Source organism: Podarcis tiliguerta, assembly GCF_965153285.1.
Source record: "Podarcis tiliguerta genome assembly, chromosome: 13".
In the NCBI taxonomy this organism is placed as follows: domain Eukaryota; kingdom Metazoa; phylum Chordata; class Lepidosauria; order Squamata; family Lacertidae; genus Podarcis; species Podarcis tiliguerta.
Genome location: NC_139546.1, coordinates 35152923 through 35172589, shown reverse-complemented (window position 1 = coordinate 35172589; position 19667 = coordinate 35152923). Strand labels below are relative to the sequence as shown.

The 19667-nt window shown below is 46.1% G+C and overlaps 2 protein-coding genes across 2 annotated transcripts; one reads left to right on the top strand and one right to left on the bottom strand.

Annotated features, from left to right (window-relative positions):
- Positions 1-298: 298 nt before the first annotated feature.
- LOC310662213 (galactoside alpha-(1,2)-fucosyltransferase 2-like) lies at positions 299-1276 on the top strand (the record flags this gene model as incomplete). Its single annotated transcript, XM_083408987.1, has 1 exon — positions 299-1276. The coding sequence occupies one exon, from the start codon at positions 299-301 to the stop codon at positions 1274-1276; it is 978 nt and encodes a 325-aa protein (XP_083265113.1).
- A 5178-nt stretch (positions 1277-6454) lies between these two features.
- On the bottom strand, positions 6455-7480 carry LOC310662590 (galactoside alpha-(1,2)-fucosyltransferase 2-like; the record flags this gene model as incomplete). Its single annotated transcript, XM_083409529.1, has 1 exon — positions 6455-7480. One exon carries the CDS (start codon positions 7478-7480, stop codon positions 6455-6457), a length of 1026 nt encoding a protein of 341 aa, XP_083265655.1.
- Positions 7481-19667: the final 12187 nt, after the last annotated feature.

Genomic DNA, 19667 nt, shown 5'->3' with positions numbered 1-19667 from the left:
AGTTATGGACATGTATAGCATAAAGGGTCAGAGTGCCATCTATGTCACAACTGATGTACAACAGTGGTTGTGTTCTGCATGTTGATCTTACCTGTCTTTTCAACCCATTTGCTCTTCCTTTAGGTGTTCCTATTGTGCAGCTATGGGTCTCCCCCAAAGATGTTCCTTCAGCCAGCCTGCCCTCTTATTCTTCCTCTGCTTCTTTGGCCTCCTGTCCCTCTCTACATTCTTGTACTTGTCTAAAAAAACACCATATCAGCAGTGGAGGATCTTCAGGAATGCATGCAATTTCCCAAGGATGGGAACTCCTGCTTCCCTAACAGCCACCACCACTTCTTCTCGGTCATACTATAACACAACCACCACTTCTTCCAGGTCATCTTCTAAGACAATGGATAGTGGTATATGGACAGTGAACTCCAATGGCCGTTTGGGAAACCAGATGGGGGAATATGCCACCCTCTATGCCTTAGCCAAGATGAATGGACATCAAGCCTACATCTCTCCCGCCATGCACCAGTACCTGTCACCAATATTCCGGATCACTTTGCCTGTGCTCCATGCTGAAGTGGCTAAAAAGATCCGCTGGAGGAACTTTGATCTGCATGATTGGATGTCAGAGGATTATAAACACATCAAAGGCAAGTACGTCCGGCTGACGGGCTACCCATGTTCTTACACCTTTTATCATCATATCCGCCAAGAGATACTTCAGCAGTTCTCCTTCCATGACCACATCAAGGAAGAAGCCAATCAATATCTCCAGCAGCTACGGGGGCAGCGCCAGGAGGTGACATATGTTGGAGTGCATGTCCGCAGAGGGGATTATGTCTATGTGATGCCCAAGATCTGGAAAGGTGTGGTGGCTGACAGAGGCTATTTGGAGAAAGCCATGAACTATTTCAGAGAGAAGTACCCCAGTCCCATCTTTGTGGTGACTAGCAATGGGATGGCGTGGTGCAAGGAAAACATCAATGCCTCCAGGGGGGATGTTTATTTTTCTGGGGATGGGAGAGAATCCTCTCCAGGGAGGGATTTTGCTCTCCTTGCTCATTGCAACCACACAATAATGACAATTGGCACTTTTGGCTTCTGGGCCAGTTACCTGGCTGGTGGGGAGACAATCTACTTGGCCAACTACACCCTCCCAGACTCTCCCTTCCTTAAGGTCTTCAAGCCCTCGGCAGCCTTTTTGCCTGAATGGATTGGGATTCCAGCGGACCTTTCCCCTCTGCTGCCCAAGAATTCTTCCCAAGTCCAGAATCCAGAAGCTTGACCAAATAGGAGCTGATTCAGGTCAAATTAGATACTGTTGGAAGGACTTGTTTGGCACTGATTCCACAAAGCATATATGTGAGAGTGGTCACCAACACTCCTGACAGGGGGCTCAAAGACCTAGCTTGGTCAAACACATTGATTCCACCTCTTTTAGACCTCACTTTGCAGTATAGTGAAGAGGTTGGAACATAACCATATTCTAAGCCCTTCCACCACCAAGCACTTAGCAGCAATATGTACACAGGCCCCATTTATTCCCTCCCTGGTTCCATTGCAGAACTTTATCTCGCCCCTTATTAGCTCTCTATTTATAGGCTTTGGGAGGAGTAAGAGCAGGAAAACGTTCAATACAAAGCAAGGAAGATGTTTTGCTTTGGTTTCTAGCCTGGTCAATTGTCAATAATGCGCTCAGAGAGACCCACTTCCAGAACTCCCTACTGCTGCCTTGCTTCTTAGTGCCCCCTATGTAATCCGATTGCTTCCCCAAATTCTTAACCCCCCGCCTCCAAGTTTGATTGAAGACATCACACAATATCACGCCTTGGGAGTCTCGATCTGGTGGATTGCCATAACACTGGGGAATCATGTGAGCATCCTTGATATTTGTAGGCCACCATGGACCAATAGGCGCAGGAAACTGGACATGGGTCAAAATGGAATATCCGATGCGACTGCTCTATGATGACAGTAGGTCATCATGGATCAAGAGCATGAGGTTTGGAAAGCCCTAGCCAATCAGGGGAGGGGGAATCTGGACATGTTGCAGACTGGCTTTTTGGGGGGGGGCATGCATAGTCATGCTGTGAGAAGTGGAGGTGGCAGCAAAACCAGTCATGGTTCCTGTGGGTTTTACCTACTTTCCTGCCAATATAAAAGAAAGCTTCAGTAGTGTAGCAAGAAAGCGATCAGTACTAAGGAGCTACCGTATTTTTCGCTGTATAAGACGCACCAGACCACAAGACGCACCTAGTTTTTGGAGGAGGAAAACAAGAAAAAAAAATATTCTGAATCTCAGAAGCCAGAACAGCAAGAGGGATTGCTACGCAGTGAAAGCAGCAATCCCTTTTGCTGTTCTGGCTTCTGGGATAGCTGCGCAGCCTGCATTCGCTCCATAAGACGCACACACATTTCCCCTTATTTTTTAGGAGGGAAAAAGTGAGTCTTATAGAGCAAAGAATACGGTAATCATTTCCCCCAAGAGCCATGAAGATTAAGCCTAAAAAGGGAGAGTCAGGGAAGTTTTAGACAATCTGTTAAAAGCTTAACAAAAAAGTATTTCTGAGCCTCCTCATTTTGCCCATGCAGCTGTTCCGGCCAAGCCTACCTGTCTTCCCTTTGACTGTCAGGTGCAGGAGAGGCAAAGCCTACAGCGCAGCCAAACTCAAAAGGAGGAATCTGGGGTGCGCTCCAACTGTGCATTGCGCACTATGCCTTGAAAGCGCAGGAAGCAGACTTCCCCACTTGAGGCCACCATTATTGTTGCCTTCTTGGTGTTCCGGGTAGAGCTTAGAAATAAGTTCATCAGCTTTAACTCCAGAATCTTCAGCCAGGGCTCAGAATATGGCCTCAAAGGCCTCGGCATATTTTTGGATATCATACGGATCAGGACCTCGACAAGACTAAACAGTATGGAAACCTATATTGAGTGAAGCAGGGGTGCCAACTTGAATCAAATATTGCGGGGGCCCAGGTAAGTCCTGCCCCATACAACTGATCACATGATGAAGTGCACACACTCAATTTGAATGGCAATGCCTATCAACTTGAGATCCAGTGTGGTGTAGTGGTTAAGAGCAGTAGACTCGTAACCTGGTGAACTGGGTTCGCTTCCCCGCTCCTCCACATGCAGCTGCTGGGTGACCTTGGGCTAGTCACACTTCTCTGAAGTCTCTGAGCCCCACTCACCTCACAGAGTGTTTGTTGTGGGGGAGGAAGGGAAAGGAGATTGTTAGCCGTTTTGAGACTCCTTAGGGTAGTGATAAAGCGGGATATCAAATCCAAATCCAAACTTTGTGGGAGCCCAGCCCCCACAAATATTTTATTGTGGGGGCCAAAGCTCCGATGGCCCCTAGGAGGTGGCTCCTGTGTAATGAAGCCAGTAGGTTTTCAGCTACCCTTGGCATGTGAAGTGATCTGCTTCGCCAACTCTGTCTCTGTTGCACCACCACAAGAAAATCTGGAGGCAATTTAAAGCTCTTCCTCTCTGCTCACTGTATGGTATTGGGTACATATCTTTGTTACATTTTCATTGAAATGAGATCCATCTTGACATAATAATAAAAATAATTTATTATTTATACCTCGCAAATCTGGCTGGGTTTCCCCAGCCACTCTGGGCGGCTCACAACAGAATATTAAAAATACAATAAAACGTCAAACGTTATAAACTTCCCTAAACAAGGCTGCCTTCAGATGTCTTCTAAAAGTCAGATAGGTGTTTATTTCCTTGACATCTGATGGGAGGGTGTTCCCATCACATCAGGGTGCCTGTAAATATGAAATAGTATAAAACACTTTGACAAATCTGAAATGTTATTACACAAAGTAGGATGGTGCAACAGATAGTTCTGATAGAACTCAGTGTGTAGAGACTATATGTCATACAGGTGCATAGATCGCCCTCTGCCTGCAAACCCTGTTCCAGCAAGTTTGTCCCAGGAGACAGCCACATATGGGATTTGATGATGACCTGTACGTAAAGTCCAATGATCTGGACAGCCTGGTGGCGCCCCAGATTCTATCTTCTTTGGTTTTTAGACCAGGCTCCCTTCCCTCCACGATTCCAAACACATACTTTCTGAAATTTAAAATCAGGTTCAGGCTATCTGATATAGGCTTTTGTTATTAACATTCTTTATCAGTATTACCAGACATTTTCGCACTTCAGGCAAACCACAAAACGGCATCTCCCCTGCCAGGGGGGAAAAGAATGACCAAAGATCTACATTGGGAACAAGAGAAGAGTGAATATCTATTTTCAGAAACAAGGCGATGGATTGAATCAACTTTATGCAGTGGTTGAATTGGAAATCAAAATCAAAGTGGGGGGATGGCATACCCTCCAACATTTCTCTGAGGAAAACAAGGTTGTCCCATTCTACAATGATAATGTTACTATTTATACCCCATACATCTTATTGGGCAGCTTCCAGCATATGTAAAAACATAATAAATCATTAGACATAAAAACCCCTTCTCTATACAGGATTACCTTCAGACGGCTCAGGGGGGGTCAGATAACTCCATACCCTCCAACATTTATCCAATGACAACAGGGACATCCTAAGGAAAAGTGGGACATTCCGGGATCAAATCAGAAACCGGAACGGCTTCTCTAAATTAGGGATGTCCCTGGAAAATAGGGACACTTGGAGGGTTTGGGATGGGCTACTCTGAATCACGTCAGGGAGGTGCAGACTCCAGAAGACCCTAGAGAACAGCTCCAACTGTTTCCTCTCTAAGGATGGGAGGAGACTAGCAGTACATCCTATTTGCTGAGAGGCCGCAATACAGTCACCATGGGGGTCGGCGGCTGAGGAGGCTACAAATCCAGCCTCCAAGGAGAGTGCTGAAGCCGTTCCTGTCTCTTTGATGCTGGCAGCAGGTGGTGATGCATTTCTTGTAGGCCGGATCTGCTGCCCCCTGTGTATACTGCCACACAAGATGGCCGCCTCTCCTTGCCTCATGGGTGGTTCATCTCTGTGGGCATGTTTCGTAAGTAGATATATAGAAATATATCGTGCTATGAATTTCCTTCATCCTTATTGCTTCATTAATACAAATGCATAAAAGTACTTTTCATGCAATATCTGGTTTCAGTGGATGAAATCCACCAGTTTTGTTGAATTTATTAAACTAAGTAGTTTCCATTGGATTGTGATTAAATGTGCAATTAACTGCTTTTTTATAGTTTTATTGTGTTGTTATCTTCCTGGGGAAACCCAGCCAGATGAGGGGGGTATAAATAATATATTATTATTATTATTATTATTATTATTATTCCTTTGCAGGTTGCGCAAACCACTATTCTGAATCATGCTTTTTAAAGGACAGGATAGGGGGCACTGTGGATGAATTTCTGGAACCAGGGGGTGGGTGATGGGGCATGTGTGGCCTGAAATATTTGGGAACCATTGATATATACTATGGCTCAATTGCATTCAAAACAACAGTGGGGAGGAGAAACCTGCATAACCATGTCAGCTGGGCAGCAGCTCCAGGAAAATACAAATATATGTATCATATGATATTTTTGCCAGGAGAGAGATGGGGGGACACACCTCCCCATAGTGATATATTTGGATTAAGAGTGAGTGGTGCGGAATGACAATACATCCTTTAAAAATAAATAAATGGGATAGTGATTCTGTGCCTTTAACAACAAAGGACATGCTGCTTTTTAAGGGACCAAGTGGCAGTGAGTTGAAGATAGTGAAAGCAGTTGAAGGTGGGATGCAGGAATGTCTAGAGCAGGTGTTGGCAACATTCCAACTCCCATCAGCTCTGACCAGCCTAGCCAAAGGCCAAGGATGATGGGAATTGCAGTCTGAAAACATCTGGAAGCCAACATATTGGCTAGCCCTGTTCTGGACCTTGGGGTATCATGGTGAGGAAAGACTTCAGATGGGGGGGGGGGCAAGCTACACTTGTATTTCCCACTCTGACTTTTCCACAGAGTCCCATCCCTGTCCATCATTCTCAATACTAGAGCAAATATTTTGCAGGAAGAAATTCCAACATTCAATCCATTGCATTCCCAGTTGAAACATATCTGGGATTAGGGCTAAGGCAGACTTTTCTCTGACCTGAAATGTTGCAGACCCACTGGCAGTCAGAGTAGATGCTCCTGGGCTCAATATGCCCACTTACAGAGCTAAAGTTCCCAATGTTTTTAGTACGAAAGGAAGCCACTTCAAAGTGCAATTATGTCCATGGTGCATGTGTGCATATTGTTCCTAAGTGCTTGGTGGTAGAAGGGCTTAGGATGTTCCAACCTCTTCACTATACTGCAAAGTGAGGTCTAAAAGAGGTGGAATCAATGTGTTTGATGAAGCTAGGTCTTTGAGCCCCCAGTCAGGAGTGCTGGTGACCACTCTCACATACATGCTTCGTGCAATCAGTGCCAAAAAAGTCCTTCCAACAGTATCTAATTTGACCTGAACCAGCTACTATTTGGTCAAGCTTCTGGATTCTGGACTTGGGAAGAATTCTTGGGCAGCAGAGGGGACAGGTCCGCTGGAATCCCAATCCATTCAGGCAAAAACGCTGCCGAGGGCTTGAAGACCTTAAGGAAGGGAGAGTCTGGGAGGGTGTAGTTGGCCAAGTAGACTGTCTCCCCACCAGCCAGGTAGCCCGCCCAGATGCCAAAAGTGCCAATTGTCATTATTGTGTGGTTGCAATGAGCAAGGAGAGCAAAATCACTCCCTGGAGAAGATTCTCGCCCATCCCCAGAAAAATAAACATCCCCCCTGGAGGCATTGATGTTTTCCTTGCACCACGCCATCCCATTGCTAGTCACCACAAAGATGGGATTGGGGTACTTCTCTCTGAAATAGTTCATGGCTTTCTCCAAATATCCTCTGTCAGCCACCACACCTTTCCAGATCTTGGGCATCACATAGACATAATCCCCTCTGCGGACATGCACTCCAACATATGTCACCTCCCGGCGCTGCCCCCGTAGCCGCTGGAGATATTGATTGGCTTCTTCCTTGATGTGGTCATGGAAGGAGAACTGCTGAAGTATCTCTTGGCGGATATGGTGATAAAAGGTGTAAGAACATGGGTAGCCCGTCAGCCGAACGTACTTGCCTTTGATGTGTTTATAACTCTCTGACATCCAATCATGCAGACCAAAGTTCCTCCAGCGGATCTTTTTAGCCACTTCAGCATGGAGCACAGGCAAAGTGATCCGGAATATTGGTGACAGATACTGGTGCATGGCGGGACAGATGTAGGCTTGATGTCCATTCATCTTGGCTAAGGCATAGAGGGTGGCATATTCCCCCATCTGGTTTCCCAAACGGCCAATGGAGTTCACTGTCCATATACCACTATCCATGATCTTAGAAGATGACCTGGAAGAAGTGGTGTTATAGTATGACCGAGAAGAAGTGGTGGTGGCTGTTAGGGAAGCAGGAGCTCCCATCCCTGGGAAATTAGATGAATTCTTGAAGTTGATCCTCCACCGCTGATATGGCATCTTCTCATACAGGTGCAAGATTGTAGAGAGGGACAGGAGGCCAAAGAAGTAAAAAAAGAATAAGAGGGCAGGCTGGCTGAAGGAACATCTTTGGGGGAGATCCATAGCTGCACAATAGGAACACCTAAAGGAAGAGTAAAGTAGTGTGAAAAGACAGGTAAGATCAACATGCAGAACACAACCACTGTTTTACATCAGTTGTGACATAGATGGCACTCTGACCCTTTATGCTATACATGTCCATAACTTCAATGGAACTTACTCCCAGGTAAATGTGTATCAAGTTCCAGATTGAATTAATAAGCCTGAAAGCCACTACACAAATCCCTAGAAGAATACTTAAAGTAAACCCACCCTTTACACTTTGCAAATCCTTCTCCTATTTCCTCACATATGTAGTCTAACCTTGTTTTTGGAAATTTGTGCATTTTTACATCAACTTTATCTCTAAATTAATTGTTGCTAATTACTTGAAATTAGTCTTTCTGTCTAAATTGTTTCAATGTATTTGCATATTCTTAACTGTAAATGCCAAAAAGGGAGGCCTCCTGTCTTCTCACTTCTTTGTTCTTAAAATAGTATTCTGCCACTTTTTACCACATTCAGGTGTATGGCAACACAGTTCAATTCCCAGGAGTCACAATATCCTAGATGTCCATCTAAGTTAAAGTCGATAACTTTAACTTAGTTGGTCACTGAAGCAACGGTAGAATTATAAGGAGCCAGATACCCTTTATGATTATCCCAGGATGTTACACTGTCATTGTTCTGTTAGAAATCATTTCCCATTTCTTTTTCTTTCTCCATAATAATCATTTCCACTTTTGTGATGTTGGCAGCTCCTGGAAATAAATGCAGAGATCCTCTCTGTGTCTGTAGGAACTGCTGCCTAATCCACAAATGTTTCTTTGCTTCATAGCACCTTGATATCTGGTTCTAGTCTACCTGTCCATCCAGTTCCCAGCAAGGAATCCAAATTTCCCATGTTCTGTTGCTCGTGGTGGGGAGAAGTGACCTTTGCTTCTCCATTCCATCCACTGTTCCATCTCTCCACCACCTAGTCTTGCTTCTTGCATGTGTTTTGGTGTCCCCCCCCCCCACCATGCACACACCCACACCGTGAGAAAGAAAGAGAGAGATAGAGAGAGAGAGAGAGAGAGAGAGAGAGAGAGAGAGAGAGCGCAAAGAGATACCCCAGCAATGCTTCTCACCTGGTCTCAGGGAAGAATTGACCTGGAGCTCTAAGTTGCAACCAGTCTCCAAGGGTGTTCTGAGAAATGTGGGCAGGACTCCAGAAAAAAGTGAATCTGGTTTTATCTGCCTCCCTGCAGCGTTGCACCCCTCCTGTGGGACTTGCCCCGCCTGAGTAAGAATAAGGAAAAGCCACAGGTATTAAAATGCTGACATGTTAACAAGATTTTTACAAGGAAGTTACTGCTTTTCTCCGGACCTGTCATAAAACCTGTGCAGAGAAACCCTTGCAGATCATAATTTAGCAATCATAAATGGCCATTTTGCACACCAGGTACATGCATCTGACTTTAGAACTGCCCGAGGCCCTTTGGCCACTTGTTTTCTGCCTGCACTCCGAGCAAAAACAAAGAAGTCCTCCTGTTCCAACAGTGTATCTTACAATCTGAATGCAGGAGTTATATAATTGCTTAGGATTGTTTGTTAAGATGTCTAGTAGCCCTCCACAAACACGTTAAATAGGCCACAGAGTGTTTAATCAGCCAAAGGCCTGCTTATAGAGAAACGTTTTTGCCTAGTATCTAAAGATATGTAATGAAGGTGACAGGTGAGCCTCCCTGGGGAGAGCATCCCACAACTGGGGAGCCACCACAGAAAAGGTCCATTCTAGGAAGATAGGAATCTGCCACATACTGACTCATTCCTCTGTTGTTTGCACTGGCTGGCAGTGACTTTCAGTGGTACACAGTGGTACAGTGGCAATGGTACACAGCTCTTCCTGGAGATACCAGGGACTGAAAGACCTTCTGCATGCAAATCAGTCCTTCTTAAAGGCAGAGAAAAAAAATGAGGAGCGTGAGTGAGTGATTCAATATAATGAGATAGAAAGGAAGAAGTGGAAACTAAGAGGGTTGGGTCCATACACCCAGTGTCATTACACCCAAAGCTACCCAGTCATATTATCCTGAGGAACATAGAGGTGGGGAAGAAATACACGCTGCCGTATTCATAGGGGAATCCTAACCACCTTTTCCTGGGCACTCCCAGCATAAGAATATGACCAGGCTTCCTCAGCCTTGGCCCTCCAGGTGTTTTTGGCCTACAACTCCCATGATCCCTAGCTAGCAGGACCAGTGTTCAGGGATGATGGGAATTGCACTCTCAAAACATCTGGAGGGCCAAGGTTGAGGATGCCTGGGTATGACCCTTCCCACCTTCCTCAGACTCACCACAGCCAGCTTCTTTGGGGGGGGGGGGGCAATTACAGCACACGCCTTGCCAGTCTATATCCTATCATGCATAGGAGCCAACTCCTAGGGGGCGAAGAGTCTTCGGGGGCCCCAATGAAATATCATAGGGGCCTCCCAAAGTTAATGGACATTGCCATTCAAATGGTGAGCATGCACAGTGTCATGTGATCAATTATGTGGGGCAGGCTTATCTGGGTCCCCCTAATATTTTATTCAAGTTGGCACCCCTGCTGTCATGTGACCTCAGCTCTTTGCTGAGGCATCACCTCTCTGCAAGTTAGATAGGAAGAACTTCAGCCAGCCCAAGGGGAGCTGTCCGTGGTCCTGAATTCCACAACCTCTGATGAAAGATACCTGCCGAGAAGAGATTCTGTTTGCCTGCTTCCACTTACCACATGAGCCCCAAGCTCTAGTAGAACAGGATGCCTGTGCGTAGGATACCTGGTGAAGAGGTACCAAAGCAGAAGAACAAGTGCTGAAGAAGGAGAGAGTGATAGGCAGACAAACAGACTGGAGGGATACTGCAGCCAGGAAAGTTGCCCAGCTATGTGACAAAGAAAACAGTTTGGCTTGAAGGGGAGTTGAAAGAGGGGCACACGATCCAACCAGATGGGGTGCAGTTTGCCACTTCCTATAAGCTGGCAGCTCTAAATAATAAGCTGAGTGCAACAGATTGGGGAAGGGCCACAGCTCAGTGGTACAGCATCCGCTTTGCCTACAGGAGGTCCTAGTTTGATCCCAGGCATCTCCAGGTAGGGCTGGGAATGTTCCCTGCTGAAACCCTGGAGAGCCCTGCCAATCAATATAGGCCATGCTGAGCTGGTTAATCCACACGACGGGGTGAGTTCTTGTTGCTCTGTCCCAGCTTCTGCCAACCTAGCAATTTGAAAGCACGCCAGTGTAAGTAAACAATGTTTCCATGCACTCCATCACAGTGTCCCGTTGTGCCAGAAGCTGTTTAGTCATGCTGGCCACATGACCCGGAAAGCTGTCTGTGGACAAATGCCGGCTCTCTCGGCCTGAAACAAGATGAGCACAACTGACACTACAACCACCCAATGGTGGGCGGCACTCACTGTGGGGCCTACAGCACACCTGAGCCACGCATCTCTCCTGGGAGTGACATGGTGGCTTGAGTGCCCGCAGGCTCCACACTGCCCTAAACAGTCCACCCGTTACCTCCCCCTCAGCTATAGGGTGGCTAAGTGGGAGGAGGCAGGCAGACTCCTTGCAGGCCCCGTGGTGCCCCCGTGGGTGGCTGGCCCTGCCCCCGGGTGCAGGGCATGCGGGCCACCCTGGGCACCTGATCGGCTTGCTCCACCACTGCCTACAGGGGTCCATTGTGTGAATGAAACAACACTCAAAAGTGTCCTATTCAGCAGACCCCATCGCCGCCCCCATCAACATATGGCCTTCACTCTATCTTTTGCCCTCACTCTATCCTCCACATGATCACATGCACTTTAAAGACCTCTGAAAAGGACTGCCAGCTTTTTTTTTAATCTTTATTGTTCAAAAAGTACAGAATTATATGTGCACTAAACATGGTAAGACGTAAATAAGACAGAGAGAAAGAGAAAGAGAAACAGAACCCAGGTAGAAGGAAAAAATAAAGGGGGAGGGGGGAAACCCAAAACTGTATACTTTACAAGGTGGTTATTATACTTCACCAGATCTTAACCTATTACAGTATTTGTAAGAATGGATTCCAAATCTAACTGAATTTGTCGATGGCAAGTCTGCGTTTATATGCAAGTTGTTCATATGTTGCAAGTTTGTATAAGTCTTCAATCCAATCGTAGAAGGGAGCCGCATTTTTATTTTTCCAATTCATCAGTATCAGTCTTTTTGCTGTGGTAAGAGCACAGAGAGTCCACTCGTACTGTCCTTTTGTAAGGTTCCATGTGCTGGGCATATAATTCAAGAGGCTATTTTGCTCTGAAAATGTAAGGTTGTTCCCTACAGTTCTGTTGATAGTTTCAGTTACTTTCTGCCAAAAATCTTTCAATAAAGGACAATGAAAAAACATGTTTTAGAAAAGCATTATCCCTATTGCATTCCCAACAGTTAGATACCTTAGATAGCCCTTTTTTAAACAAACATAATGGGATCCATTATATTCTAAATATTATTTTTGGTTGTGTGGGCCTTAATTTAAGATCCAGAGACACCCTCGTTATAGCAGTTAAAACAGTTTCCCGCTGTGTGGTCAAAACTGAGATCTCTAATTCTTTACAGTGGTACCTCTGGTTACAAACTTAATTCGTTCCGGAGGTCCATTCTTAAGCTGAAACCGTTCTTATCCTGAGGTGCACTTTCACTAATGGGGCCTCCCGCTGCACGCGCACCTCTGGTGTGCGATTTCCGCTTGCATCCAGGGCCAAAGTTCACAACCAGGAGCACTACTTCCGGGTTAGCAGAGCTCATAACCTGAAGCATTCGTAACCAGAAGCATTCGTAACCAGAGGTACCGCTGTATTCCAATCCTCCCTCAGTACCTGTATATCCAATTGGTTTGCTAATAACAAAGATTTATATAAAAGGGCTGCCAGCTTGTCACTTGAAGTGACACACGTGTGCAGGTCTTGCTTCACTCTTGCCCCTTCTATCAGTGCTAACTAATCTGCAGTTTACCACAGCGCACATTTCCTTTCCATACTGCAAAGCAAGACAGCTACCAAAGTAAACGATAACGCAATCGCATTGACCAAATGACTCACGTTCTGACTTGGAAGGAAAGAATGGAAAGGAGGTTATGAATGAACAAACGTGGGGTTATCACCTGTGCTTTCCAAACGTATGTAAGCCACTCTAAATTACCTGGAACTGTGCCTGTCTAAATAAGGAGCTGAGGTTCCAGGCTTACAAAGTTGTCTTCAGAAAGGAAGAGTCTCATAAAGCAAAGGTGGCCTTCACAGGAATGTCTGATGGTTCAAAGGCACGTTTTCTGTTCACTTCCTCCCCACAGGGGTATAATTATTAGCACACAAGCACCCCGCATCTGCAAGGATAGGAACCAGAGGGGGTACAGTTGCATATATCTCCTATACCAATCTAGAGTTTGCCAGATGTTTTGGACTACAATGCATTAGCCAGGGCTGAAGGGAGTTTCAGTCCAAAACATTTGGATGACTTCAGGTTGATGTTGACTGTCCCATACCTTTATGGAAGTCAGAAACTCATTAAACTATTTGCTTTTAAAATGACTGCTCAGGAACAGTGTCACTTATTACATCCAGTGGCAGCAATAAGCTTGCAGGAACAAGCTGTTTGGAGGAGGGTTTTGTTTATTAAAGGCGTGTGATCTATTTCAAGGTTTTTGAGAACCACTGGATAGCATCCAAGATTTCCTCCAAAATTTGTCTGAAATGGTGCTCTTGCTTCGCTCCCATATCCCACAGTTCATGGCTCCCTTGTTCTTGGCAATACACTACAATCCAACATTACTTGCTGGGTCTGATGGGAGTTGTAGTCCAAAAACTCATCGTGTTGGCAAAGGCTTATCTTTGGGATGAATCAAGGCCAAACAACATGTTATATTCAGGGTGTGTTTTTCCCCAGCTAGAACTCACCAGAACTCAGTTTTGGCACCTCTCAGGTGGGCGCTATTGCAATGGTAAGAGAACAAGGGAGGTGTTCATGGTGAGTCACAGCACCTCTTTTTCTAGAAAAATACCACTGGCTATATTATTCATGAGGGAAGCGGGTGGCAATGTGGGTTAAACCACAGAGCCTAGGACTTGCTGATCAGAAGGTCAGTGGTTCGAATCCCCACGATGGGGTGAGCTCTCGTTGTTCGGTCCCTGCTCCTGCCAACCTAGCAGTTCAAAAGCACAGCAAAGTGCAAGTAGATAAATAGGTACCGCTCTGGCGGGAAGGTAAACGGTGTTTCCGTGCACTGCTCTGGTTCGCCAGAAGCGGCTTAGTCATGCTGGCCACATGACCCGGAAGCTGTACGCCGGCTCCCTCGGCCAATAAAGCAAGATGAGCACCGCAACCCCAGAGACATCCGCGACTGGACCTAATGGTCAGGGGTCCCTTTACCTGTAACTATATTATTCACAGTTTTAGAGAAGTGTGCTTAAGCAGGCTACTTTTATTCAGAAGGAAAAGCAGCCGAATGATGCCCCCAATCTGGAACGTGCTCCCCATTTGGATCACGGCACTGTTCCTGCATGGTCATACTGCTCTTTACCCTTGACGATGAAATCCTTTTTTGTACCAAAAGGATACAAAAAGCAATATGAGCCATAGACCTTTTGGCAGAAAATTGGTGCAAGATCCAGATCAGAAGCATGTTCTAGATTGTGGCCCCATGGCTGTTTTTTCTTTAGAATAAAAATGCCTAGTTTATGCATTTTCTTTTTAAGCACGGATCATGTAAGGGGGGGTCTGTCCCTCAGTCTCCTAAAGCAGATATCATCGGGCAGCTCTCTTTGGTAGCTCTCTTTCAACCAAGTTAGGGCTGTGCCCATGCACTCTGTCTTTCCAAATTCAAAGTGTCCACGTGCCTTCTCACTGCCTTTCCATTTCATCACCAGTTTCTGCTGAGCATCTCACTCCAAAGGCTATGAATCAGGGGTGGGGAGCCTCAGGCCAGCAGGGCAAACGTGGCCCTCCAAGCCTTTCAATCCAGCCCTCAAAACACTCCCAATGCCACACCCCCTCCTACTTTGCCATACGTGCTTTGCACCCTCCCCAAATGTTTTGGCCTGGCTGGAATGTGTCCTTGAACTCTTCTGGTGCTTTTTGCTTGCCTGGGTGGAGACAGAGAAGTATGTGTGAAGACACCAGCCACCTAAATAGAAGTGAAATTGGTGTTGGTTGCTCCACCACCAGCAGCATGTGGCCCCAGAAAGTTGCCCAGAAGGAAATGTGGCCCTCAAACTGAAAAAAAAGACTCCCAACCCCTGCAACAGAGAGACATTGAGGATCACTGTCTCTTTTGTTCAGCCCCTGACCACCAACACCCACCAGTCAAGCAAAATCCTAGTGCAATAGGCCCATCTACACTCATCCAGAAGAAAGCCAAGTCTCGCCACACTTTCTCAACGTGTTGATTGTTCCTCTGAGATCTCAGTCCTCATCAGCAGCCTGCCCCCCATCCAGCGAGATTACATACCCATACTGCCTTTTGCCTTTCCATCTCAAACCCCCAGGCTAAGTTTATCTTCCTCCTAACAGCTGGGAGGGCTCTTCTTACACCGACATTCCAGCCTGGGAACAATGGAGGGGTGGGGAATGGGGTCTGCACTTGGCTGTTTCTATTCTCTGCTTGGATGATGCTGCCAGCTCCTCTCATTCTTCTAAGGGCCTCCAAATAGAAAGCTCTCTTGGTACGCAGCAGGGCATTGTCACACAAGGACACTGCAATGGGCAAGCTTGTTTTGCCGGTATCCATAGCTAAAGGCCCCACCAGCAGGGGCAGGGACCATATATGGAGGGTTAGGGAGAGGGTAGCGTTTCTCTTCCCCCCACCCCACCCGCTGTCCCACCCACACCAATGTCAGATCATATGAGATTGTTCCTCAGACATTCCTTTAGCACCGGCCAGCTCCCTGCTTCTACACACTGATGTGCTCTCCAGCTATTAGCCAGAGACAGTCCGTATTTTGTGGTTCCTTCTGCTAGTAACATGGGTGGTGCTGTGGGTTAAACCACACAGCCTAGGACTTGCCGATCAGAAGGTTGGCGGTTCGAATCCCCCGATGGGGTGAGCTCTGTTTGCTCGGTCCCTGCTCCTGCCCACCTAGCAGTTCAAAAGCATGTCAAAGTGCAAGTAGATAAATAGGTACCACTCTGGCGGGAAGGTAATCGGCATTTCTGTGTGCTGCTCTGGTTCGCCAGAAGCGGCTTAGTCATGCTGGCCACATGACCCGAAAGCTGTACCATCTCGGCCAATAAAGTGAGATGAGCACCGCAACCCCAGAGTCGGTCACGGCTGGACCTAATGGTCAGGGGTCCCTTTATCCCTTTACCTTTACCTCTGCTAGTGAATCTGTGTGCAGCCGGATGCAAAAGAGGGCAGGACTCTTGCACCTTTAACAGTTGTGTTGTTGTTGTTGTTAGAATTTATATAATGCCCTATACCCGGGGGTCTTAGGGCAGTTCACAGAATAAAATCAAGATATAAAACCACAAAATACCTAATAAAAATAAGACAGCAACCCAATACCAGGGCTCTTTTCCCCAGCTGGAACTCACCGGAACTCAGTTCCATAACCTCTCAGGTGGGTCATTAGAAGAGAACAAGGGAGGTGTTCATTGTGAGTTACAGCACCTCTTTTTCCAGAAAAATATCACAGTGTAGAACAAGGAAAATCTGCAGGTGTGGCTTGCCTGAAAAGCTACCTTCCTAATATTCTCTTTTCCACGTAACTATTAAAGGTGTACGAGCCCTGTCCCGTTTTGGAACTGGGCCAATGGAGGCTGGTCCATTTGCACAAAAGGGGCACTGCCCCAGTGAACTCTGTCCCCTCATACTTGCCTTCCTCTTTATTCGCAATGAGAGCTTTTTGGCGCCCACCTTACAAGTCCCAATGGCTACCACCTACCACTTACTTGGATGCCCTATGACTTCCAATATGTTGTTGCTAATTTGCTTTGGGGTAAGGCCTTAAAAATAGATTGGATGCTTTCCTTTCGCTGCATTGGTAAACTGACTATAAACAACAACAAAACTATCAGAGTCACTTAACTTACTTAGCACAAGCTGCTTCAGAAGCTGAAAGCAAGACAAGCAATTGCAGAGAAAATCAGTACTTTCAACAACAACTCAGGTTGCCAAGTTTGCCAACTGGCAACAATAGCTGTGCCTTTAATAAATATTCAATCTTTATATGAAAATGTTCAGCTACTTTCCGGGAATGTGCTCAAGCCGCAGCTATAAAGCACACAGTCTGGTTTAACAGCTGGCAACCCTGTTCATGAACTCTCAGGACTTTGTAACAGCGGAAGTGTTGGTTGGCTTACAGAGGCATGGAAAGTACACAAGACTGAGCCTCTTTTCATCTGCAAAGTGTTGGAGGGATTATCTGAATGACAGTCAGACAGAAACAAGTAAATGGGCTTATTTATCTAGAATGAATTCCAAAAGATCCATGTAAAAACCTCTTGTGCGTTTGTTTTGTTATTAAATGATTTTACTTTAAGGTTGCCAAGTATCCAGAAGACTACCCAATTTAGGGCTCATCCGCACTTAACCTTTGCTCCCCATTTCTAAACACAAGTCTGGGCTTTCTGGTCTGTGTCTGTTTGTTTTTCTTTTTGTCCTGGCACTTTCCCCAGGAAAACCCATGTTTTACCACCGAATTGGAGCAAATGGCAACCAGATTTTCCATGGATTATCATTCCCTTCAATTCAGTGGTAAAACATGAGTTTTCCCGAGGATAGTGGCAGGACAAAAAAGTCTGCTTGAGCACCGAAGGACACAGGGGAAGCTTTTCAAAGCATAGCAATAAACAGAATCCCCAGTTAAAGTTTGCATATCACACTGCTGCTAAAGTCACAGCTGCACAAACTGGCTAAAAAAGTTGGCCACTTTAAATACTCATGGCTTTCCCCCAAGAGTTATGGGAGCTGTAGTTTGTTTAGGGGATGCGGGTGGCGCTGTGGGTTAAACCACAGAGCCTAAGGTTTGCTGATCAGAAGGTCAGCGGTTCGAATTCCCACAACAGGGTGAGCTCCCGTCGCTCGGTCCCTGCTCCTGCCAACCTAGCAGTTCGAAAGCACGTCAAAGTGCAAGTAGATAGATAGATAGATAGCTACCACTCCATCAGGAAGGTAAACAGTGTTTCCGGGCGCTGCTCTGGTTCGCCCGAAGTGGCTTAGTCATGCTGGCCAAATGACCCGGAAGTTGTACGCCGGCTCTCTTGGCCAATAAAGCGAGATGAACACTGCAACCCCAGAGTTGTATGTGACTGTACCTAATGGCCTTTACCTTTACCTTAGTTTGTTTAGGGTGCTGGGAACTGTTAAGAGAAGCCCTATTTCCCTCCCAGGGCTACAATTCCCAGAATTCCCTGGGAAGAGGTAGTGACTGTCAAACCATACAGCATAACAGACAGCAACAGTATATGGTGAGTGTCTTGTCTGTTTAAGGTTGCATTTAAATGAAGTATTGTTTTGCTTCATTTTGTTTTGTTTTAATGTTCTCCCTCACTCTGTGATGGTGTGAACAATGAAGAGAAGGCAATAAATAATTTGAAATAAATAACAATAATAAAATCGCAGGAAGCTAAGAGTGAAACATCAAAATAGCAAATAAACATTAAAACAGTCTTAGTAACATCACAGATAGGAAGTCCATTGATTTGCAGTTGGCCTCCTGGGATCCATCCACTGAAAAGGCCCAAACAGAGAGCTATGTCAACCGCTGGCACTGAAAAGTGCATAATGTCAGCAGTAGTACCGTGAGGGAGGAGTGAGCAATCCAATCCAATTTGCATCTAAAGACAAACACTCATAATTCATATCGTTTCCAAAACAATACATCAACCAAAGCACAGCCGTCCTCCCAAATTTGTGCTTCTCCGAATTTTGCAATGGAGTTCTCCAGCGAAGTACTGTGTGCAAAAATGGATGGCCTAGGATGAAATGTGCATAAAAATGTATGCATTAGTGAAAATAATATACAGAAATGCATTGCTTTAGAGAAAATGATCCCCCCAAAAATGTCCCCTTTTCAGGGCTTATGCTGGCTTAAGCACAACTGGGATGGGTTCAGCCAGCAGGCTGGGAGAGATACTCTAGCATATTTCTGGCTGAACTGAGGATGGGGAATTATGCTGGGGTAGCCCAGCTGTGCCCAGAACCTCCCAGCTCACCAGGAGATCCTCTGGATCTCAGCCCTGTGAGGTAGGTTAGGCTGAGAGGTAACAACTGGCCCAAGGTCATTTGGTGAGCTTCATGGCCAAGTGAGGATTTGAGCTCGGAAATTCCCAGGTCCTGGCCCAACACTCTAAACCACTACACAATGGGTAGGCAAACTAAGGCCCAGGGGGCAGATCCGGCCCAATCGCCTTCTAAATCCAGCCCGCGGACGGTCCAGGAATCAGCGTGTTTTTACATGAGTAGACTGTGTGCTTTTATTGAAAATGCATCTCTGAGTTATTTGTGGGGCACGGGAATTTGTTCTTTTTCTTTCTTTACAAAATATCCCCCCCCCCAAGGTCTGAGGGACAGCAGACCAGCCCCCCGCTGAAAAAGTTTGCTGACCCCTGCACGACACCAAACTGGCTCTCATTTGGTTAGTTCTCTACCTGAAAACTGAAGAACAGTGTACCCCAAAAAAGTTGCCTTGCGGAACATTGCTTTTCAAAAATTGTGCGTAATAGGCAAAAGTGTATGCAGAATGTCAAGCACACATGCAAATGCATACACATTTCTGTGCGGACGTTTAAAATAGAATTTGTGGAATGTTGTGGAAACAGAGCCTGTTGAACTTAATATCTGAAAGATGAGAAATGGAGAGAAAGCAGAATTGACCATCCATCGCCAGCTTGACTTGCCCTTTTTATGTTTTCATGTAGGGGTGAGGGACGTGATCTGCCTTCATGGTCCTTCTTCATGGTCCTTAGAACAGAGGGACCTTCCAAGGACATGCGGGTCTCCTTACAGGTGTCCTGCAGAAAGCGTGACGTTCAGCGTCAGGGTGACGTTCTGCTTTGGTGACATCCACTGTTTCTCACGCACGTTACTTTTGCCCCCACGTGAATGTCTGAAAAGGGTTTCCAGCTTGCAACAA